A 12929-nucleotide genomic window follows, 5' to 3' on the forward strand; every position below is an offset into this window, starting at 1 on the left:
TGGTAAAATTTACATGTACGTTACAGGATAATTATTGTTAACGAACTTCATTCATCAATAAATCTCGTCGACGAAATAACGATTTTGAAGAACCCACGGCCAGCCGCGTCGATCATGTCGTCTCATCCGTCGGATCACATCGAATTGATACAAATCGACGGACAGGAACGCTGGATCATGTCGTCCATGGGCGATCGGACGGTCAGATTCCTTAGCTATATTTGCTCCCCCTCACTTCGTCTCCGTGACTGCGGCTTTCCCTAGGGCACGCGAAATCTCCCCGATTCCTCCTCTTCCCTCGCCGCCGCCTACGCCGCTGCCGCCTCGACGGCTAGGAGAAGCTGCTCAGGTCTGCCGGCGAGAGACTTCACGTCTTCTCTCTCCGGTACCACCTCCGTCAAGGCTACGAGCACTTCACCAGTCCGACACTTACAACCTATCGCGGTGAGTCCCGATCCAACACCTCGTCCCCTCCTCCTCCTCCTCCGCCTAAATCCCTACACCTGGTAGAGGTTCCTCCTCCACCTTCAATATGACTTAACTCGTCTTAATTTTCCGGCACTTCCTCCCTCTCTCTTCCGCGGCCGCCGCCGGCTGAGTTGGAAAAGTGTTGGCCTCTTTAATCATTTCGATACCACGCTCATTGCATTTGTCATCGAGTCCCCTTTCAAAGTTTTGTAAGCAAGTTGAGCACGCTGGAGGTTGGTCAGTGCAAACCCTTTCGAAACTTCTTCTATTTTTTACTTGGATTTATCTTTAGGTGTGAGGATTTAGTTGAAATTAAAACAAATACTGCGAATTAGGAGTCCGGAAACAAGTTATTTTGCCAACATAGTCTCTCGGTTGATGGGTTTTTTTTTTTTGTGTGTATTGAGGTACATGGCACATCTGATCTTATTGGTTGTTTCCTATTTGTTTATACATTAGTTACATTCATTATATGTTTTATATGTTTGCTGACATAAACTCTTAAGGAATTTAGAAACATTTAACAAACTAGTAAACAAAATGAAAATTTTATCATATGATCTACGAGAGCCCTATGCTTGGTATCCTTATCCTTTTGTAATTTCAGCCGTTGATTCTGAAATGGGTCCATGCAAGCTGCAAGTTAAGCCAACATGACTCTTGTTTCCATTGGTTTAACCATCATTGCTCTCTTTAGAGCATGGTGCTAAAATCTCTAACGTACTCACTGAATCCATCTGGAATTCACTTAGGTAGAAACTTATATTTGCTTATTTGTCAAACATGGTTTATAAAGAAACATATTAGAGTTCACAAGGAAATACCAAGACAATATTAATCCCGCCAAAATAGTTGTTTCAATAATGTGGATGTTCTGCTTGGAACTCTACATGTGCATTTAAATCCATTTTGGGTTAAACATCCTTATTTGTTTGATCAATATGCTTAAGTCTAGTTTATTTTGATGCTGTGCTTTACTCTATATTCTCCTAGATCAACAAATACATAGATCTATTGAATACACTTTATAACCTGACAATTGTATTGTGATTCTTAAATGATAAATTGCTAGAGTCTTAGGCTCTTTGTCTTATGCACTGGCCTTTTCTTGTTACCGGGGAGGAGAAATTATCAAGGGAAAGTTGATATTTTGGTGAACTAATGTGTCTTTTCTTTGAATGCAGGATGTGTTCAAGAGTTGCGGAGGTTTTTTTTGTTGCTTTGGCGAACTGAATAAAGGTGCCTTACAAATTTATATCCTTTTTTTTTTCATGATATCTGTATTTTTTTAAAAAAATTTTGATTGCATATATATAAATTCTGTTACCATGGGGGTTTTAATTTCTCAAGGGATATTTAAAGGTTCCTCTTGCCATCTCTGTGATCTTTTGATCTCTCTCTCTCTTTGATTTTTTTTTGAAGGGGCGAATGAAGGAGCCATTATGCTCATTGCTTATTTCTAGGTCTTTTCCTTTTTGTTGATTCTTCTAATTCAAGTGTCATTTTGTTTCTAGGCCTTCTCTTTTTTGTTGTTAGATTTGTCATTGGTTCGGAATTTGGATTTTTTACCACCTTTTTCTATTAGAGGCCATTGGCGTTAAATTTTGTTGAACTTTAGGACTTCCATCTGGTTCTTATATGTCATTTATATTTAGTTGTTTGACTAAGTGCATGAATTTTGGGAGTAGTAACTGCTAACTTCTTCTGACATAGATGAGCTAGTCACCAGGCTTGAATTGTGGAAACAACTTATTTGCTTTTCAGAACCTTTTTTAGACCATACTCTTAGTAAAATTTTAGCACTAGATATCAACAGTGTCTTCAAATTTTAAATTGTTTGCAATTTTGGATTCGGTGTTATTATCCAAAATGATATCAAATTTGCAGCAAGGTTTAAAATTCTGGTCTTATGTCAATTTCAATGGTCCATTGAACCAGTACTGTCTGTACTGAAACTCAGTAGGGTCCGATATTGGCAGCCTCATTGCATAAGGATTCACAGTCCTGTAAGCAGCTTATGCAAACACTTTCTAGAGTAATGATTTATTGGTCATTCATCATTTGTCGATCCTTATATTTTCCTTGCATTTCTTTTCTGACATCATTTTGACTTTGTATTAAATGTTTAAATGCCTAAATACTTGAAATAAGCATAATAATAGATATTGATCTTACATCGAACGTCTGGAGAGTGCCTCAAGTTTTCTCAAAATCAGTTCACATTTGGAATTGTCACGACATCTTATTCATTCAAAAGACACTTACACACATTTATGTCCTACCTTTAGAACATATAGGATTAACTGGCATCATTTGGGTCTTTGTCTTGTCCATCATCAATCGTCTTCACGCTACTGATCCCACAATTCATCATCTGTTTCTCATGTTCTGCGAACAATGTCAATTGAATCTAGTTTTATTCATTGCTCTGAGATTCTCCTGGAAATTGCTCCTGTCGCCACTTGGCATTTCAATTATGACGGGGAGTTGTTTATTGAGTATATTCAAAGTCAACTTTTTTGGTTCCAGCATTCTGATTTCCCTCCAAACCGTACTCACCACTCATCAATACACTTTTGTGTTTAAATGAAAACATCATCGAAAACAATGTAATCATATATTTATGTACATGCTAAATAAGATGTTACTATTTATCTGGATTTATATTACATATACAAGTGATTGCCATGTCTTCCTGAAACTATCAAAATCATTCTCCTACTTACTTTTGGAATATCTAAAACAGGTCTATGTCATAGATGTTTTTTTCCTTCTTATTTATGTCATACTAATAAAACATATCTGATACATAGTTGGAAGATGGTGTTTATATAACTGTTTTTATTATCGTTATTTTATTTTGGGGTTGATTCATAAGTCCGAATTACTATCTTCAGATAATGGCATGCGCCGGCAATGGATTGAGTCAGGGATGTGATTTGAAGTTTTGTATCTTATTTATGTCCTTCATTGCTAAGGCATCATATAAGTCAAACATATGCTCATCAAGCCTTTTCATTTTTAAATTCCTTATAGTTGTAAGTTGGACCATGATGAAGTTTCAATTTAATCTGATTATATATATAGCAGAAGATTAATTTGAGAGCAGGATTCTGGAAACCATCATCTGGGCACAATGCAAGTTGTATAACTCATTATCGAGAGTCATTTATGTTTTTTGTTTTTGAGTTGGATGAATCTAGATAATTTCTACCAATCTAGAATTTTAAACCTGAACTCAGCTGGCCAGTTCAACCGGTTAAATTGGGAACTGGAATCCATACTGGTCAGGTTCTGTTAGTGGAGGGTACCCAGTAACTGTTTAATTAGAAAGACTGGGAATCACAAGGCCTCTATTTTCTTGTCTGATCCAGGTTTAAAAATACTGGAACATATGATATTGATATGGAAAATCAAAATAACTTGCATAGTCGCGCCTAGAACATACAATTTCCTTTGTGCAAATAATTCATGTCTTCCTAAATATTACTGTTTCTTTACCATCATGTGCAGGATGATACCACTGTGTTTGTTGGTTTGACAAGCTTACTTTGACAGACATACTAAATCAGAAAACCATTCAACTATTTGAGTGAATATCAATATGGCTGGGGATTTTTCACATCATGAAATGGCAGATGATAGTACCTACAAGTTCTCCCAGGACAGGCCCGAGGAAGTTAAACTGCCTGGCGCTTCTTGGTACTTGGGTCGTAAGGATATTGAGGAAAACTTCCCATCTAGGCGAGATGGCATTGATCTCAAGAAAGAAACTTATCTCCGGAAGTCTTACTGCACTTTCCTTCAAGATTTAGGCATGAGATTGAAAGTGTAAGTCTCCTTTAGTGATATGTTCTGGCACTATTGTCTTCATCTCATCTCTTTGTTGTCCAATCAAGAAATGTGTTGGGCATGCATTCAATTTATTAATTCTGAATGTGTTAATTTCATTCACCCTTCTATTGTCGATGTTCATTCTTTCATTCATTCTATAGGTGTTGCAAGGCCTTTAATCTCATTGCTGCACAAATTCTAAGCTTGCTTTACGATATCCTTTGGTTGACCTCACCTACTAGGATAAAGCTTGGTATTTGTTGCTGTTGCTGCTGTGCAATATCCTTTGTCTTTCTTCGGTGTTTTAAAGTCATCAAACCAGTAATTGGTCCATGCTCCTCATTCTACCTTACTAGGAATTTCTATTCTCTCGGATGTATCAAATTAAAGCTTGTTCTATGCTTTGTTTGTTGATCACCTTTGAGTTCACCTCATTTTGAACCTTCAAATCAAAAGAAATATAGGATAAACAATCACATTAAAACACTACATCAATGTACCCTAATCAAACTCGACCTGATAAGGCCTCATAGTACCAACTATTTTACTAAACGATTATAAGCTAGAATTTATAAATGGTTGCTAATATGGATAAATGTAGACATAGGAGAAACCCAACTAATATGTTTTTAGGACTCCACTCGATTTTCTCCTTCTCAGACTTCTTCCGTTGGCAGAGAAACCTTTTATAAGTTCTTTGGATGATTACAATTGAAGCTCAAGAATGAAGATGAGTGTACAATAAAACTCAAATCAATAATAAATTGTTTTAGGAATGTTAGCGTTCAAATGCTTCCATTGCTCCCTTTTTGTAGTCTTCGTACACCTTCACCTTCTCTTTACTGTTCCATTGTGCATCTAATCAGTGGATCAAAATCTTTCATTAGTGGAGAGATGTACTATACTGTATATATAGTACTTGTTAGGTCATCAAGCTATTGTCACGTAACTTTGTCATATCAACGACTCTCTTCAACTTTTCTTCTGTAGCTGATTGAAAATGCTAGATCGACTAATGCTAGATTGGTTGACTATGTCGTTGACTTAGCTACGACTAGAAATATTTTGTTTGTTGGTTGATTAGCTTGAGTTGCCTGATTTAACTCCAAACAGAAACATTCTGCTTGCTAATTGATTTACTAGAGTCGACTTCTTGGTTGGCTCAACAACCAGTTGACTGAAGGTACCTTCAGTTGGTTGGATCGTCGACTACGACCATCCTAATGGTGAGTTTTCACCTAACTTGATAACTACTCACTCCCACATACATGTCTCTCAGCTCTCAACTCACTTAAGAGGTTTACCTTGCCACAAGACCATGTCCCATTAGGCTACTCATCCCTCATTTGCATCGAAGCCCTTGGCTCCCTCCATGCCTTATCCTTCACACTTTACCTACGTAGTTTACCTCCTCCGATTTAGCTGCACTCTGATGCTCTATGTCTCATAGCATCCTTCTCTGATTCATGATTGCACTAACAATATGGATGCTTGTGAAGGAAATTCTATAAGTAGGATAGAAGAAAAAAATGATATGGTATGTAATTCATCTTATATTTGCTAAACCCCTCTAAATCCTTCTTAGATAATAGTTGAAGATGCCTGGCATGAAAATGTATCCATTGGCTTATCCCTAGATTACTAGTATTCTAGACATCATTGCCCTATTTGTATGTTCTTAGTGATCAATGTGAACATATATGGATAGAATGAGTCTAGTACGTTGCTATGCCATTCAGATAATAATTATTTGTATGTTCTTAGTTATAAATGTGAACGAGTATGGATAGTATGAGTCCAGTACGTTGCTATGCCATGCAGATAATAATTATTTGTATGTTCTTAGTGATAAATGTGAACATGTATGGATAGTATGAGTGGAGTATGTTGCTATGCCATGCAGACAATAATTATATGTATGTTCTTAGTGATCATTGTGAACATGAATAGATAATATGAGTCCATTATGTTGCTATGGCATGCAGATAATAATTATTCGTATGATCTTACTATCTTAGTGATCAATGTGAACATGTATGGATACTATGATTCCTGTATGTTGCTATGCCATGCAGATAATAATGTGTTTATTCAAAAAGGACACCGAAGACACTAAAAAAAACATTGAAGTTTCTTCTTTATTCTGAACAGTTTTATAAACATTTGTATGTACTCTAATATTACTAACTTACACATAAGCCACTTTGCTTAATGAGGAAAATGTTTGGCTGTGTTTTTTATTATGATGGATTGGTGTGTTGATTTGTTACAAGGTTTTTTTAGTTTTGCTTCTATTGCAATATTGTTCTTACAAATTGAACCTTTTTTTAAATTCAGACCTCAAGTTACAATAGCTACTGCAATTGTATTCTGTCACCGTTTTTTTCTCCGCCAATCTCATGCAAGAAATGATAGGAGAGTAAGTATCACTTCATTTTCACCTCATTGATACTATGATTTTGTAATTTTTTATCGTTTTACATGTTTTTTTTGTCTTTGCATAAAACTATACCAAGCCATATTATTCTTAACTATTGAGATGTGCTGCATGAATTCTATCCCACCATAGACTTCTTTTGTTTGTTTCGTCAGATTGTGGAGACAGCATAAATTCATTTATCCAAATATATATTATATATATGATCTCAATTTTTTTAATCTGTTGCCTCTTTGAAATGGCCAAATCTTTCATTTTTACACAGTACGTGCTCCTAAAATCATACCTTCAATTAAATGAATATGTTTCACATCTTTGCTATATGAATGCATTTCTGTGTATCTTTTCCATATTCAATTTTGTAGAATAGTTACGTGTTTTTTTTACTAATTCTGGCAGACATCTCAAAATTTTAAGTGATGCAGATGCATCCTATTGTGGTTTGACTGATGCAAATAACATTAGACAAATGTAATACTAAACAGGTTATTGTTCTAAAATATTTATTTTATTTCTATTTTCCCCTTATTTGTATACTTTTATAATCTCTACAGAACCTTTTCTATTTTGCCCAAGTCTTGGTAAGGCCATGTTATTGTGAAGCCTATAAAAGAAATTTCCTGGGCTTGCCATACTTATCCACTATAACTTCAGATGTTATACCTAGAATATGTAAACTCCTGGGCTCGGCATACGAAGAGTTCCTCTGCTAAATTTTCACCCTTCCTAAAAGAAAACAATACATTGTTATGATAATTTTCTCCTAGTGGATGTATGGTTATGGGAATCCTTGCTTATAAGTCAGCGTTCATTTTTTCTTTCCCTTAAAAGGAAAGGAATAAAATATGATCATTGCCATTTAGTTGGATTTTCTAGTCAAATCAGGACAGATAACCTAAGAGACTTAGTCTTAGAAAGGGATCTATTCCCTCTCCATATAAATCTGTCTTTTCATTATGTTGATTTATGGGCTTCATTTATGAATAAATATATTAAAAATTTCACAAGTTGTTTTTTGTTTTCATTATAAGTTCTCATTCATAGCTTAAATATTCTTTATTATATATTTATATTTATTAGGCTTATTTTACGTCAATTCATTTTTTTTAAAAAATAAAACTGATCCCACTCAGAACTTGTCTAGTTGCCTTAAATCTATTTTTTTTTTTTTGCTAAATATAGGCATCAGCTATTGACCAAAGTTGCTGTCGTGTGCTATATGTGATCCTTTAATTATTCTTATCTTTTGACACTTAACCTTTCAGATCATCATTTGCAGACTGTTGCTACTGTTTGCATGTTTTTGGCGGGAAAGGTGGAAGAATCGCCTAGACCATTAAAGGATGTCATTCTTGTTTCTTATGAGATCATCCACAAAAAAGATCCTACTGCTGTTCAAAGAATCAAACAAAGGGTAGGGATTGATGGTATATGTTGGATCCTGTTATTTTTGTTTGTTTACTTTCTTCCTTCATAGTGTTTTTTCATTGGCAGACACATAACACCGATAGTTATAAAATTTTCACTACAATTTAGGGTAAGAATTTATAACCACTAGGATGTCTGTTTTCCAAATAGTTCTCAGTTTCATTGTGCCCTCTATTATCACAGTTAATCTTTTTTTGTAGTAGATCTAGGTTTTTTGCTGTTGCCTCATTGTTGTAATAGGTGTGCGGTATGAAAGTTTGCTACATCTGAAGGAAAATGTACACTATCATTTGCTATATTGTAATAATCTTTTAGCTTTTGTCTAATTGCTACTGATGATTATTTGTGGTCTTTGGCCTGTTCGGTCAATGTGCATGTTAAATGTGCGGGAAGTCGTTTACTATAGAATTCTTTATATATTGTGTGCATTTTTTTTAAGTGTAATATTATAAAAGTCTAGGGTATTAAGAACACAAAAGATCATGGTGCCAGGACGCATCAATATTGCTTGGTCGATTAACAATGTATTTTCTTAGGTTAGTTCGTTTTGAATCTTCGAACCTGGTTTCACTGATGGTGTGGACCTTGATTGGCTTTCGGTTGACACTTTTATTACATGATCCCGTGAAGCTTTGTAGATGTTGTCCCCGGAAATTACATCTAAACTTTTTTCATTTGGTAAAGCTCGAGACAGAATGCAAGGCAAATGTGAGGAATGGCTTCAGTTTTTAATGTCAATTTAGGACCTTTAATAATCAAGAAATACAGCGAAATGTCTAGAGTCTACAGATGCATGATATATAAATCATTCTATTGTTTGTTTAGGTGATGCTCAGTAATCTTGTTTATTGTTTTTACAAGCGATGAACTGTTTGTTAATTCCTAAGTTTCACTGCATACAAGTTTCTACCATCTCTTTGGGTTTAATTAAATTTCTTATTCGATACATTAAGTTTCACTTGGTACCATTAGCAGAGGATGTCTCTATATCGCTATGAACAGTCTCTATTTGTCCTATATTGAACCATTTAGCTTTGCAGGAAGTATATGAACAGCAGAAAGAGCTGATTTTGATTGGGGAACGTTTGGTACTTGCGACGCTAGGTTTTGACCTAAATGTACTACATCCATACAAACCCCTCGTTGAAGCAATCAAGAAGTTTAAGATTGCTCAAAACGCCCTTGCACAAGTTGCATGGAATTTTGTCAATGATGGGTATGAGAAAACTAATTCTCTGCTTTAAAGTTAATTTCGGTAATGTGTATTAACTACACGCTGGAAAGGGGTGTGCAGGCTGCGAACATCGCTTTGCTTGCAATTTAAGCCCCACCATATCGCAGCCGGTGCAATCTTCCTGGCCGCTAAGTTTCTAAAAGTAAAGCTTCCCTCTGATGGGGATAAAGTGTGGTGGCAAGAATTTGATGTTACTCCTCGGCAGTTGGAAGGTATTTTTCCAGTAAATATCCCTATCTATTGTTTTTCATTAAACATCTTCCATCCGTGGATCGTGGATCGATTAGTTTGCAATTTGACAGCTTTTTTATTGTTTACTGAATTTTCTTAACTTCTTGCTCTCAGAGATAAGCAATCAAATGTTGGAACTATATGAACAAAACCGTCCTGCACCAGCATCGCAAGGCAATGAAACTGAAGGTAGTTCTGCTAGCGGTGTGAATCAGCGGGTTCCTGCAAAAGCCCTTATCGATATTGAGGAGCCTACAACACGAAGTGGATATTCTCAGGTATGATAAATACTGCCATGGAGAGTGGTTGCCCTGCAAATGCACCTACTCATTCTGAACAATTTCACTTCAATAAGCATGTTGGAAGTCATGACGGTAATGATCATGGAAGGCACGAGCTGCAAACTGGAGTCTCCGGTAACAAAGTTGTCGGAGCGAAGGACGCGTGGCATCACGAACCAGTGAATGATCCAGATACTCTTGGCAGTAGACCCAGCAGGTCTGAACCTACAGCTGAAGAATATGGAGTTCCTCCTTCGAACAGGATCTTCGCCCAGAGTCAAGCTTCCAAAGTACAGTCCCCTGCAATGGATGCCATAAAGAAGATCGACAAAGAGAAAGTCAAGGCTGCACTGGAGAAAAGGAAACGATCGAGGCCCGAGTTTGCCAGAAAACCAGATCACATGGACGAAGAAGACCTTATTGAGAGGGAGTTGGAGCACGGCATTGAATTGGCGGTCGAGGATGAACGGAACAAGCAGAAGAGTCATAACTGGTCCAAGCCTTCAAACAATATAGATCTAATGGAGAATGCGGAAGAAGGCGAACTCTCAGTGGACAGCCAAGATGCTCAATTACCTGAACCAAGCAGCAAGAGGATGAAAACTACTTCCTTGCGCCGCCCGAACGGCATTGACGATTTACGACCACCTGGAAGAAAGGTTCACGCCGGGAAACCAAGCATAATCGAAGAATAAGCCACACTAACCTCACCATTACTCTCACAATGGCCGTGGAAGGTGTGGCTTACTGGAATCTTATTGTGAGGAAAAAAAAAAGAAAGAAAAAATCTTTAAAAATAGGACAAACCTTAAAGAAATCTTGTTGTCTAATTTTTGGCTGAGTATTTATTTTATTTCAGGTTTTCCATGGCCTTTCCATTTACTTCTTGTTTTGTTATCACGAGGACTAAATCCAGGTTGAACCAGATCCGGCCCAACTCGGCCTGGTTGGACCATTAGCGGCCCGGTCTGATTGACATCAAAGATAAAAGAAAGCAAACATATTCAAAATGAATCGTCGTTCTCAAAGAAAAAAAGAGCACAACTCAAGAACGGAACGCCTACGACGGTGGAGCAGGTTCGCTGGAGGACGACTTCGGTCGGGGCTTGTACGGGGACGAGGCAATCACAGCGAAGGTGCTGATGTGGGCCGTGTACTCGGACCCCTCGTCTGCCGGCGGCTGGCCGAAGTCGACCTCCGCGAGCCGAATGTCTCTGCTCTTCACGTTCACGGCGATCACCAGCCCCGGCGTCCATAGTAGGATCTCCTCATCCCCGCTCTGGAACTTGACTGGCCATGGGCGCTCCTCGAGATCCAGCATGCAGCGACTTGGCACTTGCTCCTCCGTTCCCTCCGCCTGCGGCCATGTTATCCAGTCGAGATTCGCGACCAGCGCCCACTCGTTGGGGATCCCGACCAGTTTGTAGACCAGCACCTCCATCTGAGTCACCACGGCACAGTGCAATTGGCCGCACATCTCTCCGATCTCCCACCGGGCGTCGGATTCGGACCCCATCGGCGGCAGAAGATTCGACGTCCGATCCGACTTCGGGTCGTACCGGACCACAGTACGCATCGTGCTCCTCCAGAAGGCGGAGCCGCCGACTGAGATGCCCGACGCCGGGAGGACCCAGTCGATGGGGCTCTGGTGGTCCGAAATACACCACTCGCCGGAGGCGGAGGAGAAGGTCTGGAACCAGAAATCGCGGTTGGCCACCACGATGGAGAAGTCGCCGCGGAAATTAAAGCTTCCGGGGTGGAAGATGAGGACGGCGGCCGGGAAGGATCCTGGGTTGACGTGTGGTTTGGGGATGGCGGTGAAAGCGGTGGTGATGGGGTTGCAGACAAAGAAGGTGGAGGAGGATTGGGCGTAGCAGAGGAATAGGCCGTTGGAGGAGGAGAGGACAACGATTTCAGGGAGGAAGGAGAGCGCGGCGTCGGGGACGGAGGCGGAGCCGAAAGGGGCGAAGGCGGGTTTGTCTTTAAGGCGGAAGAAGACGCCGGAGACGGAGCGGTGGGTATAGGCTTGGCAATGGCGGAAGAATGGGGAGGAGATCAGGCGGGCCCAGGAGGACGAGACGGGGAGGAGGCGGAGGAGGTTGTCGGCGGGAAGATGGCGGAGGGCGTTGTCTCTGATGATCTCGATGAGCTTTTTGTTCTTCCCGTCGTCGGCCGTCGGGATCCACTTCCCGGGGATCTTCTGGCAGCGCTGGCTGGAAGTGTATAAGGCTTCGCAGTTGGATTCTTGGGTGGAGGCGCTCTCGGCGCTGCTACCGGAGAAGGAAAGATCCTCATCGTCCACGAAGGCGTCGTAGTCCCCGAAGCCGTTTTCGTGGTTGGAGGCGGCGCTGCCCTCGCTAGAGGAGACCTCGTGCGCGTAGGCACCGGACCAGAAGGCATCGGCAACTTGGTCGGCGTTGTCGTCGTCGTCGTCGAGGCGGAGACCAGGGAACTGGGAGGAAAGATCGTCGGCCATTGCGAAGAGAGAGTGAGTCGTCTTGCAACTCTTGTTCTCTGCGGATCGGGTTCCTTTAATAGTATACCACGCGCGGGTTCGGGTGAATCCGAAAGGTATAAACCCGCCCCGCTAGTTTAAAAGGAAAAAGAAAGTCTAAAAAGAAACAAGAAAAAGATAACGGTAAATCGAACAAGAAATATATGATAAGGAAGAAAATTTTATTTTATAAACCTTTTTAGATATAATAAACATAAAACAAATCAAACAAAAAATGGAGCGCTAGAAGGAGCGCTGAAAGGTATAAACCCGCCTCGCTAGTTTAAAAGGAAAAAGAAAGTTTAAAAAGAAACAAGAAAAAGATAACGGTAAATCGGACAATAAATGTATGATAAGGAAGAATTTTTTTTTTTTTATTTTATAAACCTTTTTAGATATAATAAACATAAAACAAATCAAACAAAAAACGGAACGCTAGAAGGAGGGCTTGAACCTCCGACCTTGTGGTTAACAGCCACACGCTCTAACCAACTGAGCTATTCCAGCTTTCTTTTAGAGTTA

At 39.3% G+C, this 12929-nt stretch overlaps 1 protein-coding gene and 1 non-coding gene across 4 annotated transcripts; one reads left to right on the plus strand and one right to left on the minus strand.

The window, feature by feature from the left end:
• Window positions 1–215: 215 nt before the first annotated feature.
• On the plus strand, window positions 216–10675 carry LOC121971340 (cyclin-T1-3-like). Of its 3 annotated transcripts, none has more exons than XM_042522562.1 (9): window positions 216–444; window positions 1653–1707; window positions 3982–4299; window positions 6640–6721; window positions 8019–8153; window positions 9208–9383; window positions 9462–9613; window positions 9747–9910; window positions 9991–10675. In XM_042522562.1, the coding sequence occupies exons 3-9, from the start codon at window positions 4073–4075 to the stop codon at window positions 10606–10608; spliced, it is 1554 nt and encodes a 517-aa protein (XP_042378496.1). In that variant the 5' UTR covers window positions 216–444; window positions 1653–1707; window positions 3982–4072; the 3' UTR covers window positions 10609–10675. The 3 variants fall into 3 exon arrangements, with proteins under 3 accessions (XP_042378496.1, XP_042378494.1, XP_042378495.1); XM_042522560.1 differs by having other exon boundaries at window positions 217–444; window positions 9988–10675; XM_042522561.1 differs by having other exon boundaries at window positions 223–701; window positions 9988–10675.
• Window positions 10676–12840: 2165 nt separating this feature from the next.
• Window positions 12841–12914, minus strand: TRNAN-GUU. The gene has a single exon. It is a non-coding gene; the product is annotated as a tRNA-Asn (tRNA).
• Between the last annotated feature and the right edge of the window lie 15 nt (window positions 12915–12929).

Source organism: Zingiber officinale, chromosome 4A (genome assembly GCF_018446385.1).
Source record: "Zingiber officinale cultivar Zhangliang chromosome 4A, Zo_v1.1, whole genome shotgun sequence".
NCBI lineage: Eukaryota > Viridiplantae > Streptophyta > Magnoliopsida > Zingiberales > Zingiberaceae > Zingiber > Zingiber officinale.